Source organism: Rhipicephalus microplus, chromosome X (genome assembly GCF_043290135.1).
Source record: "Rhipicephalus microplus isolate Deutch F79 chromosome X, USDA_Rmic, whole genome shotgun sequence".
In the NCBI taxonomy this organism is placed as follows: Eukaryota; Metazoa; Arthropoda; class Arachnida; order Ixodida; family Ixodidae; genus Rhipicephalus; species Rhipicephalus microplus.
In genome coordinates, this window is record NC_134710.1 from 430633831 (window position 1) to 430658415 (window position 24585).

General features: G+C 46.4%; 1 protein-coding gene across 2 annotated transcripts in view; it reads right to left on the reverse strand.

Annotated features, from left to right (window-relative positions):
- Positions 1-24585, reverse strand: part of hyx (cell division cycle 73 hyrax) — a 162939-nt gene that overhangs the window by 111754 nt on the left and 26600 nt on the right. For both annotated transcript variants that reach the window (XM_037413200.2, XM_075880437.1), the window contains exons 6-7: positions 17316-17401; positions 7176-7386 (exon numbers count right to left, since the gene is read on the reverse strand). In XM_037413200.2, the coding sequence (XP_037269097.1) occupies positions 7176-7386; positions 17316-17401 (297 nt within the window). The remainder of the gene's footprint in view (positions 1-7175; positions 7387-17315; positions 17402-24585) is intronic.

Sequence of the window (24585 nt, forward strand, 5' to 3'; positions counted from 1 at the left end):
TTTGGCAATACATTTAGATGCGGCATCAAGTATAAAAGCTGTAAAATACGTGACAGCGTCATCTATTGTCAGGGCAGACAGCTCAGTCCATGTCATGTGTGTAAGAGTTCTATACCCTTCCCAATCAGCTGAGTCAATCTTCCATCGTGGAACCTGCGGGGGTAGTTGATCTTTGTTCGGCGCACTCAGGATGATTGGGAAGTGGTCACTCCCGTAAGGGTTTTTAAGAACGTGCCACTTAAAAACAGGTAAAACGGACGGTGATGAAATGCTAAGATCTATGGAGGAGTACGTGTTGTTTGCAAGGCTAAAATACGTAGGCTCCTTTATATTTAAAAGACATAAACTAGAAGAAAGAAGGAGCTGCTCGATGAGACGTCCTCGCGCATCACAGTGAGCATCGCCCCACAGGACATTGTGTGCATTAAAATCACCTAGAACCAGAAACGGCTCTGGGAGTTCATCTATTAATGATTCTAGATCACGTCTGTGTAGCTGTTGATGCGGTGGTATGTACCCAGAACATATGGTAATGAGTTTGTTAAAAAGTACAGCTCGAATGGCCACTGCCTCAAGCGCCGTTTGGAGCTTCAAAAGCTGGCACGCTATACTACAATCAACTATAATGGCTACACCACCAGATGGTATGACAGCATCCTCCCCGTCTTTTCGGAAAATAATATATTGTCATAGGAAGTCCTTGTGCTTAGGAGTTAAGTGCGTTTCTTGCACACATAGCACTTTCGCGTTAAACTTACTCAGAAGTTCTTGGACGTCATCTAAATTTCTAAGTATTCCCCTTACATTCCACTGTATGATTTGGTCCATAGTGGAAAAAGAAGGGAAAAAGTGCTGTGTGCAAAGAAGACGGAGATTAACTCATTTTACAGGGCCTTTGTCAGGCCCTGTAATCGGCGTTCTGTCCTTTTTGGGGCGGTCGAGATAAGCTCGCCGCTCCTTTGGCGCTTCCTGCGCCGTTTGGCTTGAACTGGTGTCCATAGCCTCTTGCGTGGCACTGGACGCCCGCTCTAAAGAGCGATCTGTGCGTCGCTTAGACTTCGCCTCGATCGACGAAGTCTTTGTCCCCACCGAGTTGGGGGTTGATAAAGCCCCCTTGGCCTCGTGATTGCCCTGGCTGCTGCCAGAGCTTGTAGAGGTCACTGGTGTGGACAGGCTGAATGTGGGCAGGGCAGCGCTGGCTGCTCCCGCCGTAGGGGCTTGTGGCATTGGCCTCGGCACGCTAGGCGCGGTAGGCAACTGCCAAGGGCCTTTGTGGTGCCGCCCCTCATTGCAACAATTCGGCAAAAGGTGTTTTTAGTGCTAATGGTAACGAGACCCGTTGTCTTGCTTCCCTGAATGTGATATTTTCCTTAACTTTTATAGTTATTATTTGTTTTTCTCTTTTCCAGGCTGGGCACGCTCTGGAGTATGCGGGGTGACTACCTTCGCAGTTAGCGCAGAGGACCTCGTCATGACTACATTCATCAGCACTGTGGCCGGTTGTGCCACACTTAGCACACATCAGCTGTCCTCGGCAGCTCTGGGATGCATGACCAAATCGCTGGCATTTGAAACAACGCCTCGGGTTTGCAATGAAGGGTTTACATGGAGTTTTACATAGTTTCGAGAGTCTCAGGTAAAGTGGTTGAATTGAAGGTGAGTATCAAGTGCTTTGTTGCTATTTCATTGTTGTTACGTCTGATTTTGATGCGCTGGACATGTATTACACCTTGGTCCTTCCATCCATCAAAGAGCTCTTCTTCACTCAATGTCATCAAATCTTCGTCCGATACCACGCCCTTCACTGTATTCATGGTACAGTGTGCGCTCACAGAGACGGGGATGTTACCAAAGGCTACGAGGTGCGAGAGTTTATTGTACTGTTCCTTGTCTTTTAATTCGAGAAGCAGATCTCCACTTGCCATCTTCGTGGCCTTATAACCGGTTCCAATGGTCTCTCTCAAGCACTTGGCCACAAGGAAGGGTGAGATTGCTCTAGCTTTTGTAGATGATTGTTCGCAGTGAAGGACATGGTATTTTGGGAAAGTTTCTCTGTTTTTGGGCCAAAGTAGTAAAGTTGCGTCCCTTTTGCGACCTTTTTCGAAGCACGATCAGTTAAAGAGGGGGTCGAGGATCCCATGAGAAAATGTGTATTTTTCGGCAACGGCGCCTACCACCCACCACGGAGTCCAACGAGGGGACGTGGCAGAGCATGTGGGCATGTCTGCGCAACGCCAGCAGTACGCAGTTACTATAACCCAATATGGTTTACCCTAGTTTGGATAGCCACACAAGGTTAACCCTTGCCGCCAGGAAAAACAGAAGTAAATTGAAAGTAAGGAAATATTGAAAGTAAGAGGGAAAGACGAAGATGAAGAGAGGCAGAGACAGGAAAAGGCGACTGCCGGTTTCCCCTGGGTGGGTCAGCCCAGGGGTGCCGTCTACGTGAAGCCGGGGCCAAAGGGGTGTGTTGCTTCCGCCAGGAGGCCTTAAAGGTCCAATCACCCGGCGTCAGCTTAACGCCCAGGATCCCCTTTTCCCCGGACACGGCAAAGCCACGCATGGCTAGGCGTGGGAGGGAACCAAAACTCCCCCGTTAGCTCAGGTCCGTGGTGTCGCTACACACCAAACGCCTACTAGTGCAGGCGCCCCTGCGGGGGACCGCTCCTTTGTTGTTTCCGTAGCTTTGAAATATCGGAGAAACGCGTTTCTTTTTAATTGAAGCTAAAATACATAATGCCCTATGACCACAAAGTTATAAAAGGTAAATACTTCTTTAATTGAGAATTTCCTTACACTGAACTTTCTTATATCGAGGTTCATCTGTGTTAGCCAACTCCTGTTTTATAAATAATACAATATTTACATACCATATATTGCCGATCATAGGAGGACGTTTTTTTTTTTTTTTTTTCATAAAATGGCCTTCCATAGTTGAGGGGTCGACCTATAACCGAATCATAAAGTCGACTTGGTATCATAATGTCAATTTTTCTGAGCGGTGCGACGAACGATCGTCGTCTTCGGATTCACTACTATTCAACGGATCGATAACATCAGCCACAAAGGCAACAGTGGCTAGAACTGCTATCCTCCAACTTGCATGCACCGCTTCCGGAGCCTGACATTTTTACGATCTGCTGCAACGATCACGAAACTACAGTATAGCTATGGTGGCTAGAAAACAATTGATTTGTATGTTTTGTTTAACATCCCAAAACCACCATATGATTATGAGAGACGCTGTAGTGAAGGGCTCCGGAATTTTCTACCACCTGGGTTCTTTATTGTGCACCCAAATCCGAGCACACCGGCCTACAGAATTTCTAGGGGTGCAACAGCCGAAATACATGTGGAGAAATTTTTGGAGCAGCAAAGCGTTACTTTTGGAGCACTAAAATCCAATTTTAGAGCAGGTTACGGAGAAGAAACACTGAATTTTTTATCATGAAATACCAAATTTGAAGCATTATAAAAGGAAGGCTTACAATTAGAAAAATAAGGTATGTACAGTGGAATCTCCGAAGGGGCCCGAAAATGTCTTCGAATTAAAAGAAGTTTGAATTAATGAAAGCTAAATGAATGCAGGGCTCACCATGCAGTGGCACATGTGCATTGAGCTAACGCACGAGGGGGAAGTTTCAGAAGACTTACATTATTCACAAATAGGACATCCATCATTAATTGAAGTAATCAACGACGCGTGTCAGCACATGTTTGCCTAGCAGCGAGTCAATTTCGCACGGAGCTTGCAAAGCATTTCTATTTCGGCTTCAGCATTCTTCTGGCAAAAGAAGTTGCGCACAGCAATGTCCAGCGCCGACACTCTCTAAAGACGAGGACAAAACGACTGCGTCTCTGCTACGCAGCAGCAGCGTGGCCAGCGTGTGACGAGAAAGGAGGAGCGTCTCCACACGGAGAGAAGCAGACTGGCATTAGAGAGAGAACTAACACTCCACGGACTTTTTTTTTTCTTCTTTGCTCTCTTCCTGCATGTCGTTGAAAGGAGAAGGGTCTACGTGACAGCAATGGGAAAGGGGGAAGCGTGGCACCAGCACGTGAAAGCCAACACTCCGCGACAGCTATCTTTTTGGGGGGGGGGGGGGGGGGAAGCTCTTAAAGGCATGGGTCGGTCCATCACTTGTATGTAAATATGTATAAACATGACCGCCCAGCTGCTCACTACTTCGTCCTTGCAAAAATTCCACTACGCCCCATCACCGATCCACCACTTCACCGACCATAAAGCAAATACTGTAGAAAAGTAGCCAATATGAAATGCAAGATGGTCGTGTATGCACACCTCTATCCAGGTGCGCATTAAAAAGCCACAGATTGTCTCACAGTGTCTATTCCTGGATTGCACGTGACCACCTATAGTTCCACCTTTCCCACTACTTCGTCTTTGAAAACACACCACTATGCCGCATCACCGACCCATCACTTCACCGACCATAAAGCTCTTATAATGAAGGGGGAACAGAAGAGATGTTGAGCTACCACTTACGAATTGTTGAATTCCTTGCATAAATATATATAGTATTTGTATATATATATAACCCTCCAGCGCTTCGCCCCACTCATCATTATTTACTCTGTGGATATGCTGTGATTTTTTTCCTCTCTCTTCGCACACGGTGTTGAAAGAAGAAGGGTCAGTATGTGGCAGCGACAGAAAAGGGAGAAGCGTGGCACAGCCACGTCGCAAATCGGCATTTGAGAGAGAGCAAACATTCCACTGCAGCCATTTCTTTCCTTTTCTTTTCCTTCGCGCCCAGCGTTGAGGTGTCGAAGGTGCCGCCGCGGGATTGGGCGTAGTGCTGAGAAAATTTTGGGAGCATGGCATGTTCGAATTGACCGTCGCAAGTGCTGGCGCGTTCGAATTACAGGGCATTTTCACCCACTAGAATACTTTGATGGGACGCTTTGATGGGACCTCAGCGTGAGTTTGAATTAACCGGAAGTTCAAATTAGGCGTGTTTCGATGAATGAGATTCGACAGTATAAACCATTGAACATCACCTAAATCATGCAATATGAACATGAGCACTGCTATTTCAATGAAAATATTATTTTCAACCACCCCACTGCACAAACAATAATTAAGCCCATTTTAGCATTTGCTACGCCTGTCAAATCACTCAACAAACCCTGTGAATCTAAATACGAATCTGCTAAGCTCGGGACCTTAAAATTCGGGAAATTCGTAAAACCGAGAAGTAGGGTTGCGAAAAAGTAACTGGCGCACAATTTAGTTAGTTTTTTTTAGAAACACAAATATCATACACTGCTCCAAATGATTTCCATTAGCTTATTTAGATGTCGGTGGTTATACTGGTACTACTATTTATGCGGCGTGTGCCTAGAATATTTAGGACGGGTGCCTAGAATATTTTAAGCATATTGCAGGAACTATAGTTAAGGTCTGTGCGCTTTGACTGATAGCGAAATCTGCAGGTGACCGACGTGGCCTGCATTTATCACGGAAACTAGTGCACCTGAAAAAATTTTGAGCCTGGCTGAGTATCTTGGTGCAGCGTGGTGTAATTTCAGCAAATAGCTGTACTGTCACCTCCATAGAAAATGCAGCTGCAGCAGCCAGGACTTGATCACACGACCTGCAGGTCAGCAGCCAGGTACCTTAGCCACTAGATCACCGCGGCTGAGCGGGTTATAACAGGAGGTGTCAGCAAAAGCACGTCGGAGATGCAGCACTTTTTTTTTTACGCCGCGTCGTCGACGCCATCATGGTTTTAATGGTAGTGCCACTGCATAGGCGTGTCTGTCGGGCAAGATCGGCAACAACACCAGCACTCGCCGCATATGGGTACGACAGTGCATTTGGCTCACAGACACGCAACATGCGTTGATCGCTCACTAACAATGTGACATGTGTTCATCTCTCGCTCACACGAAACGCGATGTTTATTGTTTGCGAAAGACCTGACATGCCTTTCTCGCTTGAGTGGACTGCGTGCTTTAACAGAGCTTGCCGACTAGACACTTCAAAAATTCATGTCCTGCGAAGCACCATGGGTGTTCCACGGAAAAGCTAGCAGCGCCGTGTGGGCTGGCAACACTTCACTAGGAACTAAACAACATGACCAGTCGCATGCGCCCACAAGCGTCTTGACGTCTTCACGAGTTCATGCCTGTTCGCCATTTCTGCATTTCACCTCGCTTGCCAACAGAGGTGTGCGCAATTTGCGAAGCTGCTCAGCGAACGCCACAATGCCATCACTACACCGGCAACAGTACAGCGCTGGTTTCAAGCAGAAAGCAATCCTCTACACAGAATCGGAAAGCCACACTGAAGTAGGACGGAAGTTCGATGTGTCGGAAAAGAGCGAGAGAACGGAGAAAACGAAGAACCAAGATCTTTGCGTGCACTGCGTCACACCATTCCTTTCGCGGACCGAAGACTGGACGATACCCTGCCGTCGAGGAGGCAGTTCATGACCAGAGAAGCAAAAGCCCGAGTGTTTGCTACGATGATATTGAAGCAAAAGCACGTACTGTCGCGACGGATATGTGCATGTAACTAACCAAGTTCAAACCGAGCTCTTTGAGTGAAGTAGCGCAATGGGTTAACGATGCTTAGTATGGTCTGCTAAGCGACATGGTCCGCACCGTGTTTTCTGCGTGCGGCATCTCAGTACCACCAGCACCCCTTCCGACGGCGAGCAGCAGCAGTGGCTCACACATTGGCAATGACCGTGACTACTGCATGTTTCTCTCAAGCGACGATAAGTTGTAAGCAATGTTTCACGGTCAAATGAATGTTTTTTTGCATCACTCCCTCGTCTGAAACACTTACTAGTATGCTATGGTACAGCATGAGGCTGTGATCAGAGACTACTACTTCTTTTTTTTTCCTGGAAGAGGTTGCAAGTTTTGGGGTCGAATTATAATTGGCAATAGTATATGGTAATACAGTGCCCTTGAAGACAATAGTAAACTACAACAGTTTTTAAAAAAAAAAGCTGCTCTAGCCTCAAGCTACTAGTTACACACTCTCAGCAACAAGCAAGTTATGCCTAGTAGCTTTACACACCATAAAACCTTTAGTTGAAACAATCACAGCAGAGTGAGGGTGGGTGGTAATGTCCAGATGATTATGCTGACCCTCTTGAAGAAGGGAAAGAAGTTGAGAAGTCTTGCCCAACAGGCCATACCTTTGCAGCACTCTGGAGCACGGTAGTCCGGGTGCGCCACTGGCGCTCACGACTCAGGATATCACGTGTGACGTCTACATCATACTCGAGAATGCCCTGCATGTCGGCAAGGCCAAGGTCATCGTCCCCTTTGATGGTGGCCCGCTTTTTTGCCAAGCGTTTTGCCTTGATAGCTGCAATCTTTTCCACAGACATAGCCTCAGACAAAGACCTGCAATATGTGGAAACCGGCAGAAGTAGTGAGCCTTCAAGCGGCCATCACTGCATCTACAGACCCATAGCATGCTTTTACATGGCTATTGATAAGAGGTGACCTGGAATAGTCCACAGAGTCCATTTCAGCATGCATCGATTAGATGCGGCTCGACAGAAACGTTAATACTGGCACGTGCTGAAATGGATAGTCCATACGGTGGGCTCATTCGAAACATCCCTCCAGCTCCCGCTTTTCAAAGGACCATGCACGTGTGCATGAATGGCCCTTCGTGCTGTGAGAGCCTAAACATTGCCATGGCAACTAGTGCACAACCAAATGTACAACAGTGAGGATAACAGCTGTTTACCATGCCCTAATTGTTCACTGAGCAATGCCCAGGGTTATGTCATTTCGACACTGCCCAAATAATCTGTCTCCCTCTGAAAACTGTTTCGGCCACATTCATTACACTCACTAGAATCAGCGCATTAGATTCGCACGAATAGTAGCCTCCGATACAAACTGAAATAGAAATAAAAAGCACCAGAACCAAAGCCACAATGAGCCACAACAAAAGTATTGTTTGCCACAAAACACTGAGAAGCATAAGAGAAGTTGTACTAATGTGAAACCTCACCCCACGCAATCTCGATCTCAACTCTTTGGCACATCATAAAAAACCAAATGAGAAACTTGTGGGAGAGTTTACTCCAAGTGAGTACGATGCATGAAGGAGATGCATAGTAGAAATGATGAAAAAGGCAGAACCTGCTGCGAATTATGCTACTGTTATAGAAGTGCTATTGCTGACAACGCATGTGACCAACAATGCAGTGTCACATGCAATGGCAGACAGATCTGATGTGCACTCCACCCCTTTTCATTCAGTTAGACGTGTTTCAAATTTCTGGTGCATTCCGCTTGATGCACTTAAAGTTTCAACTGAGGTGCGACTGAAAATGTTATTTTATGCTCTGACTGTGCTGCCAACATCTTGAACTTTGGTCTGCGACTAAACAAGCCTCCTCACCCCCACAATTACTTTTCATGCATTACTTGTTTATCCTAAACAAAGGTAGGAAATGGCCTTGAGTTTTACAGCAATCAAGTCCCCAGAAAATGCCACGTGTGTTTTCACTGTCTCCCTTATTTCGCCTTCAAGTGCTGCAGTATTGTTATCAGTTAATATCAGTTAGTGGCGTAGCCAAAGGGGTTGAGGGGGCTCAACTCTTCCCCCCAAATTTTTGCGCTGGACCCCCCCCCCCCCCCCCCACCTCTACCACCACTTGCCCGCCTTTTTTTTTCTTCTTCGTTTCGTGCTAACATGATTTAGAAACTAAACGGTGCTACTATCTCAATATCATTCCTCGGCGCTTTTACAGTCAATTATGTCTGCACATAGTAAAATGTGTCACGATGTTTGTCAAGGCTTTGGTACTCTGAGATGTTAGGCAGAAATGTGGGTCGCATGCACTTTAGGTTCGCTCGGCGACAAGATTAATGCTGCAGCGGTGGTCATATGTCTATCCACCGGAACAGATCTCACCAGAGTCAGTCACTGCGATAATTTTCACTAAGCAGAGGTTAGTTCTAATGGTAAAAGCCAGACACAGTTCCAAAGTCTGATAAGCCACGTTCAAGCATATTACAGTGCGACTCTTCATACGCGTGCTAAGATATACTCAAGTTAGAGAACTCAAGTTAGAGAATAACATTTCTATTGAACCTTCACACATTCTGCTAACATGTAAACACACACAAACGCGCGACAGATTATGTGGCTCCTCCACCGAACTTCGCTTGTATGCGAGTGTACAATATATTGATACATATCTTTACTGAGCCTTAACGGCTTAAGGCACTCCGAAGTGTTTAATGACGAAGGCACAACACAGGCAAATGTGCAGGTCAATCATAACCTTAGAAAGGCCAACTAACATACTCACCATGTAACTTAAGCTGATAAATAAAAAAATGGAGGTCATAAACCTGATTGACTGATTGATATGTGCTGTTAAATGTCCCAAAACCACATATGAGTATAAAAGACGCCGTAGTGAAGGGGTCAGAAAATTTCGACCATCTAAGGTTCTCATAGTTTGTGCGACATCGTGCCACTTGCCACTTCTCTGGGTTTCGGGTGTTGTATGCTACAACATTTGTTTTAGGGTTGGCTAAGTTTTGTAAGGCGTTGTCTAGGTCTTTTGTGCATTGTTTATAATAACCATAAACCATTTATTCATATAGTGGTTGAACTCTAACAATACGCAAGTTGGTAAACAATCCCGCTGTATGACAAATAGGGCACCCTGCAAGTTAGTCTAATAATTCATTTTTGTAATAGAAATAATTTCATGATATTGATACACAACAGCCGGCACACCTTGCTGCAAGAAAGAGAAAAACGACGTTGGTTGCTGGTTGTTGATGAACTGTCACCATCTTGTTCGCCGAGCACGGTCCATCGTATATCATTTATTAAATAAGTTACTCGTAACATTATTGGTGGAGGTGGAGGACTACCGTACCTCGATGGAGACGCGCAGCGGTCACAACACCAGGGACAATTCAGCTACTTCAACTGCCAGTGCCTCATCACCACCGGCCTCTCGAGCAGAATCTACAACCTACGTCACCCTGCCACCCCTGCGGGATCCTGGCACTTTCTCCGCTGACGGTACCATCGACGTTGATTCCTGGCTGCACCGGTACGAGCGGGTCAGTCTTTTCAAATCAAAGATCCGCGATCTTTTCAGCGATTCATCTGGTCGTCAGCTCGCTGCAAAGAAGACTCTCGCCACTCGCGCCCAGACGTCTACTGAATCGTACGTCTCATACGTTCTTGACGTCTTGGCGCTTTGTAGCAAGGTCGACCAGCGCATGTCAGAAGACGAAAAAGTTAATCACGTACTCAAAGGGATTGCTGACGATGCCTTCAACCTGCTGGTTTTTTGATAATGTCACGAGCATCGACACCATCCTGACAGAATGACGCCGTCTAGAACAGGCTAAAGCCCGCCGCCTCATCCACGGCATCACGCGCCTGCCGAACACAGCTGCTACATCCTCTTGCGATGACGCCGTCCGCCCAGTTCCCCGATGTGACAACCTCACCCGCATCATTCATCGCGAGGTCGAGGCAGCTCAACCAGTAGCTACTCCATTTCCAACGCCTGATCCTTCACCGACCACTATCTCACTGATACAAGCCGTCGTTCGTCAAGAATTATCGAACGTCGGCCTACACCCCGTTCAACCAGTCTATTCTGCCGAGCCTTTTTATCGTCGTCCCTCCGCTCCTCGCTTTTGTTCCAACTACTCTCGACAGCGCAATTTGTCCGAATGGCGTACACTGGACGACAAGCCTATATACTTCAACTGCCAACGTGTCAGTCATATTGCTTGCCACTGCCGCAATCACTGGGCTCCGCCGGCACACTATCGGCCTCCTACCCAGGCCACTTCTGTCCACCAGTCGTCTTCAGCATTTGATTTTGATTCCCCTATGCCGACCACATCCTCTGATTCTGCCGCACCTCTGACGAGACCTCGCTACGCCCGCTCACCATCCCCTGCTCGCCGTCAATTTCGTTCGCCCCCACAATGCCGTCCTGCCTCTCCGACCTACTCGCAATGCCGCCGACCGGAAAACTGGGCAGTGCAGCTTCTGGAGGTGAAGCTGCATTCACGACGACTTCTGCAAGAAATCCTCGTGTAACATTACCGACCACCCGGAATCTGTTGAACGTTACTTTAGACAATGTACCTGTGCACACGTTAATCGATACCGGCACGCATGTGTCCATAATGAGTGCTGCTCTTTGTCGCCGCCTAGAGAAAGTTATCACACCCGCCTTGAACCGAGCGTTCGAGTCGCCGACGGAGAAACTGCCGCCATTATTGGCATGTGCTCTGCCCGTGTGACTATCGCCGATAGAAGCGATAGTCACACGGGCAGAGCACATTCACCGTTACTGTTCTTTTCACCGTTATAAAAAATTGCCCTTATGAAGTAATTCTAGGCATGGATTTCCTAACCTCTCAATCGGCCCTTATAGATTGTTCAGCCGGCTGTCTTGACCTTGAAATGTCTCTACTTGCTGATCTGACCGACCTACCCCAAAGCCGTCTTTGCTGCATTGATTTCACACGCCTTCCGCCTAACTGTGTCACACATATCGACCTCTTCTCTACGCCACCTGTACCTGACAGCGATTACATGGTGGCACCAATTCATGCCGTGATTGTCAATTCATGCTTCCTATTGTCAATTCTGTCTTAGCTGCCAAAATTCTTCCACAAGGTATCTCCCAGGCCAAAATTACTGCCGTACAAGACCATATGGTTGAACCCTTCAGAGTAGATGATTGCTGCACCTCAGACCATGAACCTACTCTATCACCTTCATCGGGCGTCGACGTTGACCACATGGTACCATCAGACCTCGCTCCTGATCAAGCAGAAGCCCTTCGTCACGTTCTGGAGTCCTATAGTGACATTTTCGACTTCGTCAGCACAGCCTCAAGCCAAACTAGTGTTGTTACTCATCGCATCAATACTGGTGACGAGAGTCCCATTCACTGACGTCCAAACCGTGTTTCCGCGTCCGAACGTACAGTCCTACAACAGGAAGTCGAAAAGATGCTTGCAAAAGACATAATCGAGCCCTCTTGTAGCCCCTGGGCTTCTCCTGTCGTCCTGATCAGAAAGAAGGATGGAACATTGCGCTTTTGTCTAGATTACCGGCATCTCAACAAAATTACGAAGAAAGATGTTTACCCGTTGCCTAGAATCGACGATGCCTTAGACTGCCTTTACAGTGCTACGTATTTTTCCACTATCAACCTTCAATCTGGCTATTGGCAGATCTCTGTGGACGAGATGGACCGTGAGAAGACCGCATTCGTCACTCCTGGCGGTCTTTATCACTTCCAAGTTATGCCCTTCGGTCTCTGTAATGCGCCGGCCACATTCGAAAGAATGATGGACTCATTGTTTCAAGGGTTTAAATGGTCAACCTGCTTATGTTATTTAGACGACGTTATCGTTTTCTCGCCCACATTCGACTCCCATCTCGAGCGTTTATCGGCGATTCTTGAAGTTTTTCGTCGAGCCGGACTTCAATTGAACTCGTCGAAATGCCACTTCGCTCGTCGTCAAATAACCGTACTTGGCCACATCGTCGATGCCGCAGGAGTCCGCCCGGATCACGAGAAAATTCGCGCCGTCAAGGACTTTCCTGTTCCCAAGTCAACAAAGGACGTTTGCAGTTTTGTGGGCTGGTGCTCCTACTTTCGACGGTTTGTTAAGGACTTCGCGATCATTGCACGCCCACTCACAAACCTCCTGAAGAAGGACACCCCGTTTTTCTGGGGCGCTGATCAATCCTCATCTTTTTCCCAGCTCACGACGCTCCTTACAACACCGCCGATTTTAGCTCATTTCGATCCATCAGCTCCAACTAAGGTTCGCACTGACGCTAGTGGGCACGGCATAGGGGCAATGCTATTACAACACCAACGCGGACATGACCGTGTTATAGCATATGCAAGCCGACTGCTATCTTCCGCCGAGCGCTACTATTCAATCACGGAGCGTGAGTCTGTCGCTCTTGTGTGGGCAGTCGCCAAGTTTCGCCCATACTTATACGGGCGTCCATTCCGGGTAGTCACCGACCACCGCGCGCTCTGCTGGCTGGCCTCACTCACAAAACGCCTCGCTCGTTGGTCCCTACGATTACAAGAATACACGTTCACCGTAACGTACAAAACAGGGCGGTCACATCAAGATGCGGATTGTTTATCACGCTACTATGTGGAAGAAGCTGCCCATACTGACACCTTTCCAGACCTTCTGTCTGAGACGCAGCTACTCAACCTTGGCCACGAACAACGCCAAGATGTTTCCCTGCGAACCATCATTGACAAGCTTGAGTCAATGCCTCGCGACGCATCTCTACAAATGTTCCTGGTTAAAGACGGGATCCTGTATCGCCGTAACCTCGATCCATATGGCCATGACTTCCTCCCCGTCATACCAGCACATCTTTGTGCGACTGTCCTCAACCAACTTCATGACGCTCCTTTGGCGGGCCACTTGGGCATCTCTCGCACATACGACCGTGTACGTCGTTGTTTCTTTTGACCTGGTCTTGCCCGCTCTGTTCAACGCTACGTCGCTGCTTGTGAGCCCTGCCAGCGCCACAAAAAGCCATCTTCCCTACCAGCTGGATTCCTTCAGCCGATCGACATTCCCACTGAACATTTTTTTCGAGTTGGCCTCGACCTGCTCGGCCCATTCCCGATCTCCAGCTCAGGCAACAAATAGATTGCTGTCGCCACTGACTATGCGACACGGTACGCTATCACACGAGCACTTCCGACGAGTTGCGTAACCGATGTGGCGGACTTTCTGGTATATGATATTATTTTAGTACACGGAGCTCCACGCCAATTTCTCACTGACCGCGGCCGGACGTTCCTATTGGCTGTCATTGATGAAATCCTGCACTCTTGCTCTGCCAAGCGCAAGTTTGCCACTTCGTACCATCCGCAAACGAATGGTCTTATGGAGCGCCTCAACCGCACCATAACCGACATGCTTTCTAAATACGTAGCAGCCGACCACCAGGACTGGGACATTCATTTGCCATTTGTGATGTTCGCATATAATTCGTCACGTCACGACACTGCCGGCTATTCACCATTTTATCAGCTATACGGCCAAGAACCCGCCCTACCATTTGACACCTTGCTGCCCTCGGTCACTGAGTATGCCGGTGAAGCCATCGCGCAAGCCGACCACACACGCCAACTCACCCGCAGCCATCTGCAGGCCTCACAGGAGCACCAAAGACAGCTCTGTGATTCCTATCATCGAAACAAGCACTTTTCATCGGGTTCCCTTGTCCTCCTCTGGTCTCCCACTCGGCGTGTAGGGCTTTCTGAAAAACTGCTGTCACGCTACACTGGACGATACTGAGTCGTTCGCCAGGTGACTGACGTTACATACAAGATCGTTCCAGCCGATCCAACATCATCATCGTCACCTTCGAGTGACATCGTGCACATAGCTCGACTCAAGCACCAAGACGGTGCTTCTACCCCCGGGGGGTTATGGTACACAACAGCCGGCACAGCCTTGCTGCAAGAAAGAGAAAGACGACGTTGTTTGCTGGTTGTTGATGAACTGTCGCCATCTTGTTCGCCTAGCACGGTCCATCGTATATCATCTATTAAATAAGTTACTCGTAACATTATTTGCATTTGTGGCTGTGCCCCACACAAGAGAGGTATAAATTTACTCCGCTTCCCTTAGGTGCTGGTAAAGTCGCGCTTTCCCAGTATCTTACTCTGTGGCGAAACGTCTCACGTTTGTGATTGCCCTGCTGGAGAAGGCTGGTAGATTCTAACGTGAATGATCGCGAAGGTGTTGATTCCAGCAGTGAAGTTTCAGCAACTCGCATCTGAATACCCGTAACAGACAACCGACACATTACAGCGTTAGTAAACTCGTGTTGCATGCGCTGGCAGTTCTCGTCGGAGTTCACACGTTCTGAGAAATTGATTATGGTGCACTATGCTCCGTGAAGACCAGAGTATATTCCTTCCCCACTACTGAACCGATCACTCAAGATTTTGTGTGGTACGAGGCTGCTCCTGTTCGCGCCGGTGTAAGTGCTGCAAACATGAATGCACGTACTAGTTAGAACAGTGGCATATATACTGTAGAGCAAAATGTTCTGTACAGTTCTGAATCTGTTGACATAAAGGGAAATAACGGCTGCACGCTTGCAAACAACGAAAGACGCCTTGCCGCAATGCTATCGTTTCAAGGGGCAGAGTGACGAAAGCTACAATAAAAAAATAAGTAAAACAAGAACATTGCACGTTTTTGCGCGTATTGAAGTTTTCTAGCATGACCAACCCAGGGAACAAGACATTTCCATTTGTGTAGCTATTTAGTTTCATGATTCATACCAGGTGCATTTTTGTTTGAGACCAACCGACCATTTCTCAATAATGATTACTTTGCCCTTGCAGATTGCACAATAAAACCTTTACGATTGAAAGTCTTCACTGCTATCAAAAGTCACAGTGCAGCTGTAATGTCCACTAAGACTGCGGGAAGGTCTGCCAAAAAAATAACGCATGCAAAATCGTGTTGCCAACGTGCAGCATAACTTACAACATACAGTCGCTCACCCTTTATTCGGCCGCCGAAAATTCGGACATGCCCGTTTATTCCAACATCTTCATGGCACCGCCACACTCCCCATTGATCCTAATGTAAACTCACAACCGAAAATTCGGACGCCCAACTGTGCGCCATTCGGTTATTCGGACTCCGTTTGACTGACCGGATGCGTCGCCGTACGCCATTACACGCTGAGAGCGACGTTAACAATATGTTTGCTAGGTTGCCAGCACTGATATGCTGCACTAGCTATGAATGAATGTCTGGCCGGTGTCAAAATGCACGCAGAAATTGCCATTACCGATCTCAAAGGCTATGTCTGGCGACGCTTTTTTTTAGCCAGTCGAGCGGCCAAGCCAAGCCACCTACAGAGTCTGTTCGCTGTGGCGTTTGTCAGCAGTGTCAGTCAGCTGCTTTTGCGGCTAGGCCTGGTTCGTCTTGTTGTCTGTGTTCTCGCTCTCTTGCGTGTTCCATGGTGTGGTGAAATGGCTACGACGCCACCCATTGCTGCGCCGTCGGGATCACGTGAAGAAATGCGGCCAACATGGGAGCTACAAGACGCTCACGATGACGAAGAAAGCGGATATAAATCGCCAGGTAGAAGGCAGCCTACTTTAGTCTGAAGGCTGAATTTTCTATTTCCAAGCAAACCGTCTCAGAAGCGTGCGTGTGTGCAGACATGACCGTTTTTTCGGGCGATAAGGCCTATAAAAGTGCTTTTTCGAGTGAATCCGTTTTTTCGGACTCCCGATTATTCGGACGCTTTGGCGGTTCCCGTCGAGTCCGAATAAACGATCGGCGACTGTAATTACTTATTGCGTATTGCAAGCATGCTTGATGAATGCAGTAAAAAAAAATGTTGAGTAAAACCTATCACTGCGCCAGGGCTGCTTGACATTAGAGCTTAAAATAAAAATCATTTCTTTAGACAAACATGTCCATCTCACAAACATAGACAGTAAGAAAGCATTTGCTCAGCAAAGTAAGCAAAAACGAAACGTAATTATGAATGTACAAAAACATGCTACGTATACCTCTAGTTCTTCATTGTAAGCAGAGGCGTGATTCACTTGTGAAATGCACTTCACCATGACGAACCTAAATGCCATTTACATTTAACAGAGAATAAATATTAACGATGTCTTCCCCGATCAGGTGGGTCATAGCAATTATGCGTTTTCGAAGACTAGTCCATTCAAAGATGTGAAGAGAGGTCGTTGCTCTAGATGATCACTCTACCCATCGTTTACACTCGCCGCTGAGGTCTAGTGGCTAAGGTACTCGGCTGCTAACCTGCAGGTCTCTGGATCGAATCCCAGCTGCTGCGGCTGTATTTCGTTAGAGGCGAAAATGCTGTAGGCCCGTATGCTCAGATTTGGGTGCACGTGTAAGAACCCCAGGTGGTCGAAATTTCCGGAGCCCTCCACTACGGCATCTCTCTTAATCATATAGTGGTTTTGGGGCGTTAAATCCCACATATCAATTAACTGATTACCTGTAGTTCACTCTATTTTACTGTGATTACTTTACTTTCACTTACTCTCATAACAAGCATACGCATGGGGAAAGGGGGGAGTCTCATGACTGATATACACGTACCCAATCTCTTCAAACTACTACTGATAGACACGTCGCAGAGAAAAGCTGATGCCTGTGTCACCCCCCCTCCCCACCCCTCCCCAAAGAAATTTCTGGCTAGGCCCCTGATATCAGTCAATGACAGGAACTGATTAGAATGAAAGCTGTACCTGATCTGTTCAGTGACCACAGGCGCCTCCTTGGGAGCATCCAACCGTGCTGAAAACTGCTCCTTAGCACGCTGCATTTGAGTCTCCTGCACACACATAGTTCAAACATGGCGAGACAGCTAAACTGCACTAACGCTCTGCACAATCATTTCAAGTGACTATGGCCCCCGACTACAGTTGAATCCCTTCTTAAGAGGCGGCATGCACTGGGCAGCAATTGTTATTTATATGAGGTACCTCTTATAAGCATAATACCACGCATGCATTTTCTGATCAACCGCTATTTCAATTTAGGCACTCTGGTGTCTTTCATTCCCAACTGTATCTTACATCAGTGTCTCTTATAAAGGGGTTTAACTGTAATATATATTTAATACAGCAGCTTTGCTACAGGCACAGTTTACTGACAGATTGCCGTTATTAACCCATAGGCTAAAGCAGATATAGAGCCATCAAATATTGACCATTAAAGAATAAGGCCATGCATACATCCTGTTTTTATTTTAATGTTACTTAAATTTGATGTGAAAAACTGTTAGCCCCACTCAGTGATGCTACTGACTTAGGCTGGTTTGGAGCAGCTTTTGGAGCAAGCAAAAATGCATTTTATTCTTTATTCAAAAAAAACCTTACAGGCCCCAGAACAGGGCATTGGGTAAGGGGGGGAGGAATCGGAATGAACAGTTTACAGGCAGGATCAGTGCAAAAACAACGAAAAAGTATATATATATATATAAATGAGATCACATTTTAGGCTATACAAGGCGAGGTAAATTTGAGGGAATACAGCACTTGTTGATATGAACATGGCGACAGAGGGATACATTTTAAAATAAAAGACAAGGGGAATATAAATCACCGGGTCACATGGTGAACAGAGTGAGTAGCTGACGGCGAAATGTATCAGGATTAGATATGGAGGCTATGCAATCAGGGAGGTCATTCCAAAGACGAACGGCCCGAGGCAGTGGTGATGAATTGAATGCATTAGTAGACCCGTATATGCGCATGAAGCTGAACTGATTATGCAATCTGCGTGAAAAAGAGTGAGGTGTTTGAAGCTGAAGCCGCGTTCGTTTGGAGCAGCAAAACTGAATTTTGGAGCAAATATTTTTATAATAAATTTTAAGAGGCATACAGTGTTCATGAAAAAAATCGTCAACAGGGTTTGTGTCAAACTATACTTCAACAAGCAAACATTTTTTCAAGGCTAGAACCAAAAACTGTTCTGTTCTAGTCTTGAGAAAGACAAGTCCGCTTATCCAAACGTCGGCCAGACACAGCGCCAGTTCACAGATTTTCTCATCACAAGCTTCCATCTTCTGCTTCCTATTGTTTTTAGATACTGTGTTCATGACACACAAATGAAAGATCGCAATGTGTAACAGGCTATTCAAGCATTTAAAAGTATAAAAAAAGAGAATTATATCAACCACACATACCCTCATTGTATTTAATAAAAAAAGCCAATGATGAAAGAACCACAGTACTTCATTAAAACATGACTGAACTTCGTTAAAACATGACTGAAAAGTCGACCATCGATTTTTTTTCTCTTTGGACGCCAAATTTTTCGGACAAGCTAGCAAATTCGGATTGGCTACTGACCCACAGGTCACGGGATAGAATCTTAGCTGCGGCGGCTGCATTTTCTACGGAGGCGAAAATGCTGTAAACCAGTGTGCTCAGGTTTAGGTGCACGTTAAAAAACCCCAGTGGCTCGAAATTTCCAGAGCCCTCCACTACGACGTCTCTCGTAATCACATGGTGGTTTTGGGACGTTAAACCACAGATATCAATCAGCGAATTAGGATAATTTCGCGACACCATCACAAGCCCTATGAACATCTACGTATATAAGCGATTGAAATTTTGGATGCTGACACTCTTCAGCGTTCGATTTTCGGGGCAACTTACGCACTTGTTCCAGTGAAAGGCCAAGGCACACGATTCTCCCCACCGAAGGATAAGCGCACACGCTCAAGCATCTAACCCCCAAACCTACCCCACCCCCATCCTTGAGTCAAAGTAAGCGTGGGAGATAAGCGTGCATCGGCGCATTGCAACGAACTGGGTGCCGAGCGCGGCCGGCTTTTTTTCTTTCTTGAATATTTATATATATATAGATACGTATGGTGCATGACGCCAACGCTGTCGGCAAAAACCAACCTTGAGTGTCTATGTAATTGCTATCACAATTAAAAAAAAAAAGAACTGGCAAATAAGTATTTTTTTTTTTAGGGGCAGCAGAAATGTCATTTGCTGCTCCAAATGAGTGCCAGTAACTTTCTCAGACATCAGCAATCATACTGTAGTCGGTGACAACCTAAGAATAAATATAGGCTCCACCAACGTTTTTAGATAATGTCAGTTTGGTAAGCGCGCATGGTTGGAGCGGCAAGAAGCGGCCCCCTCCTGTAAACCGCACAGCGGCGGCGCTGCTGTCGCTTCGGGCTTGGCGAAGGAGCGGCATCTGCTATCTTTACATGTGAAACAGCGGAAAATTAGTTTCCAAGTACACGGATTGTAATTAAAGCAGCTTGATGAGGGCCGAATGAATACCACTTAGTGATAAATAAGAGCCGCGTCTGTACGTAAGAAATGTATGATTATTTGTTTGCCTGCAATGACTTAGTGATGTGGCCAGCGGGTGGAACACCACACCAGTGCCATTCTACCCCCCCCCCCCCCCCCCAAAAAAAAAAACTTTTCGCTATTGTTTACAGAGCAAAAAGTGACACTCGACCACACTTATCTGTCCGGCACCCTTTTCAGATCAAAGTGGTGCCCCTAACCCCCCGAAAAACAATTCTGCCTGCGCATCTGCAATAAATAGGATTCATCTGCACCTTCAAGTTGTGGACGATTTTAAGCGAACAAGCCTGTTGTAATTACACATCGTATAAATTGCATGTAAGAATATATTTCAGAACAGCTGTGTTTTCTTTTTTTTTTTTAACAGCCAAGGAAAAATAGACAGGCCACATGGGCGGTCTTGCGCGAATTAGCACCACAATCCTGCTGTGCATTATATCAGTGAGCCTGGAAGCCTCACGCTGGCACAGCTTACATAAATGGTATAAATTTTATGTGAAGATGAATTTCATACACAAACTCCTTGGATTGTAGCTGAAATCATCCGAGGAGTTAGGAAAAGTGCTTCCAAAGTTATGGAAGAATAATTTAAGAAAAAATAGAACACAGTGCAATAGATGACATACAGCCAGTATTTAAACAACTTCTATTTGGAAAAGCTCTTTCGCATTTTGTATTTCGCACGTGACACGACGATCAAGCATGCTTGAGTGAATGAGCAGTAGATAGTAATCATGCCGACCTGTAGCGCGCCAGGCTGTCGAAGTAGCTATGCCTCCAAGAAAAACACTTGCGATCAACAAAACTTCTTCAAACTCCAAATAATCCTGCAGTTCTCAAGGCTTGCACAGCTGCTATTCCACGAGAAGCCTTTCAGGTGACAGTCAAGACCTTCATTTCGAATCCGAGGACCTAATCGCTTGCTGCGAGCACATAGTAGGTGGAAATGTAAAAATTCAATGTGGTACGTTGGCATTAAAGCCCGGTGCTGTTCCTCGCATTTTTTCGAATATTCCTGCACACTTGTCTAAATAAGTGGCATTAAAGCACAAAAGGGAACTCCGGCAACTAGAAGAAACCGTGAATTTCCAGGGCCGTGTGTCGTGTGTCGGCCGTAGGTGGCGATGTGTCCGACGTTAACATGGAGTACTGCTATATTGACAAAGCTACTGTCGTCGTCCCCCCCCCGATCCAGAGTTATGTCCAGAGGCAGCTACTTGGTTGCATGCAGTACAAGACCGACAAAAGTTTCAATCCAGCAATGTCGAGCTTATCCAGGAAGTTATGTTTTTTTTTTTTTAAGTTGTTCAAAACAAAGGTATTGTCGAAGTTGACAAGGCAGTGGTGGTAACAAAAGTCTTCACCTTTGTCCTCAGTTGTAGAGGGAAGCTCATTCTCTCTTGCCTATACAGCGAACATGGTTAGGGAAGCCAGCTGAAATGCACAAGCTTGCGGATGGTATCAATTTTTCTCAGTTATGTTGATCACCTGAAGACGTACATGGGATGGGCTGTCATAGCAGCTGATTTCCTTCGATTTCAACCGCAACATCAGCCCTGAAGATCCGGGACGTGTGGAGGATCACTTTCAGGCTGTTCCCGAAAGACTTATGCCTACCATCAAGAACACAAGGAAGAATCGGCGAGCTCAGCAGAAGAAAAAAAAAAAAGAAATCTACAAATCCAACGAAGCTTCACCAAAAATTACACTCCACTACTAAAAACAAAAAAAGACGGTCAATAGGGCCACAGTTTTGGATTCCTAAAATAAAAACACGGCCTTCCTGCCGCACAACTCATATTGCTGACCGAAAGCTCTTTGAACCCGAATTCGCAAAGCATTCCCTTGATAATTTATTTGTTTAAAGGGCCTGTAAACCCCCTCCAATATTTTTTCAAACGTTTCAAGTAAACAACCGCATCGAGTGCAGGACGCCGGTGCGATCAACGATGCCACATGCCGCAGTGCTACAGGTAGCCGGCGTGCCACAATTTCGAAAAAAAATAATAGCTTCTCCTTTCCAGTCCTCGCCATTTCTACCACTGACATGTGTGACATCACCAGTGAAACTCAATGACGTCACCAATTTCGATGCTTACGACTGGCCGAATGACAACCGACGACTTCCGGTCAATCTGCAAACAGCTGTTCGCGCGCACCTTGCTGTTCTTGGTCGTGTTGCCACATGCGAATCAACATCTGCGGCCCGTAACGCAACCGCCAAATTGCTAGCATAGGAGCACGGGCCGGCACGACAGCAACACTGGTTAGTCAACGATCAGTGCACCCAGATGACGCACACAACACAGTTGATGATGAGCTCGGGCATTGGAGTGGCGGATCGCGGCAACCGGAAGTAGACGTTGTCTCAAACAGCACGTCAGCAGTGACGTATGCCACGCGAGACGAGGAGGGTCACTCAGCTGACTCAGCGAGGAGGGGCCAAACGGATTTGGAAGAGGGTAGCGTAGGAAAGAGGGAAAGAAGCGATTGTCGCTTTTCGATCATCAAACGCGTGTAACTCCGCTATTACGGCACCGTTTCGCGAAATTCTCACGGCTACGTGTTCGTTGTAAACTCGAGCACAACTTCCTCACCTGACCTGAATTTCGACCGCTGGGTAGTTTAGGGGCCCTTTGAGGTGCGACGATGTCGCAGAGGCAGTACATTCACCTCTAACATCAACCTATAAGCAACAGCAGGTCTCGATATTTTAGGGAGCAGGCAAGTAATCAGCCACTCGGTTTCGTAGCGCAACTCTCTGGCTGACTTCGCTTTGAAGCTTTCAGCACAGCACGAAAAGCGAATTTGAAAAAAAAAAAACTTTTTTTCTGGAAAAGCTTGGCCTTCCAGGAGTAGAACTTCGTTCAGTCTTGTAATACAGGGAACCAAGTTGCTACCTCTAGACACAACTCAGGATCGGAGGGGACGCCAGTAGCTTCGTCAACATCACTGTTTTTCTATGTTAAGAAGGAACGTGGGTCCTGAAAAATTTTTTCGTTTGTCTGAATTCAATAAAACTTAATACACTTATTCACTTTCTTCTGCAGATTTTAAATCCCCAAGTAGATTTTCAATAGCTGCATCAAAACAGAAGATACTAAATTTTTAGAATACACAAATAACATATTTCTTACAGGCTTTTCGGCAATTTCACCATGTCAAACACAAAAACAAAGTACAGTTGAATCTCAATAATTGGAACTCGAAGGGGCCCAAAAATTAATTTGAATTAAAAGAAGTTCAACTTAATGAAAGCTAACTAAACAGAGGGCTCTCCATGCAGTGGCGCATGTGCATTGAGCTAACACATGAGGGGGAAGTTTCAGGAGACTTACATTTATTCACAAATCACAGGACATCCGTTATTAATTGAAGTAATCGGTGATGCATGTTTGCACACATTTGCCTTGCAGCGAGTCAATCAAGTTCGCACGTAGCTTGCAGAGCATTTCTACTTTGGCTTCAGCATTCTCCTGGCAAGAGAAGTTGCACGCGGAAATTTCCAGCGCCGTCACTCGCTAAAGACGAGGACAACAATGACTGCGTAGCGAAGCGGCAGCATGGCCAGCACGTGACCAGAAAAGAGGAGCGTCTCCACATGGAGAGCAGCAGATCAGCAATTGAGACATAGAGGAAGGAAAAAACTCTTTCCTTCCTCTGTGATTTGAGAGAAAACCAACACTTCACGGCAGCTTTCTTTTTTTTTTTTTTTGGCAGTATTCTTTTTTTTTTTTTTTTTTTGCACTCCAAGCAAGTTGCTGAAAGGAGAAGAGTTACGTGGCCGGGAAAGGAAAGGGGAAAGCGTGGCGCGTGAGAGACCCCACCATCTCAAAGGCGCAGAGTGGTAATCCCGCAACGCGCAAGGGATGTAGAAGATAGTGCCTTTTCTCTTTCCTTGAACTACACAACCAACCCCACGACAGCTTTTTTCTTTTTTTACTCTCTCCGCGCGTCTTTATCTGACAACCGCACAGCACCTGGCGGAGACAGAAAAGGGAGAAGGGTGACACAGGCGCGTCCCAGATCGACACTTGAGAGAGAGCAAACATTTTACGGCAGCCTTTCCTTTCCTTTTCCTTTCCTTCGCGCACAGCGTTGAGGTGTCGCAGGTGCCACCGCGGGATTGGGCGGGGTGCAGAGAGCATTTTGGAGCGCGGTATGTTCGAATTAATCGTCACAAGTTCTTGCGCGTTCGAATTACCGGGCATTTTCGCCCATTGCTATACACATAGCTTTGATGGGACCTCATTGTGAGTTCGGATCAACCGGAAGTTCGAAATAAGAGTGTTCGAATTAATGAGATTCAACTGTATAAATCCAGATTGCCAGAGAACTGGTCAAGCCGGTGATGCTAATTTCATTGTTTGCAAAGACTTCAAGTGTAATATAAATGAATACAAACATGAGTGAACAATTTCTGCCTTATATTGTTTACAATCATCATGAATTAGATTTTTGGGAACATATAGAAGAAAATAAATAGCATCACTGGCTAGATCTATTCAACATGAACACATTGGTATGAAACTTGTTATTGTGAGTCAATAAAAACATGTCAAAAGGCCCCGTAAGGCTACGTGTTACGTCTAAAATCATGAGACTGAGATAAATGCATTTGAAGTTTTAGTTTTCCACATATTGATGGGGAATGGCAACATAACTGTATAAATGG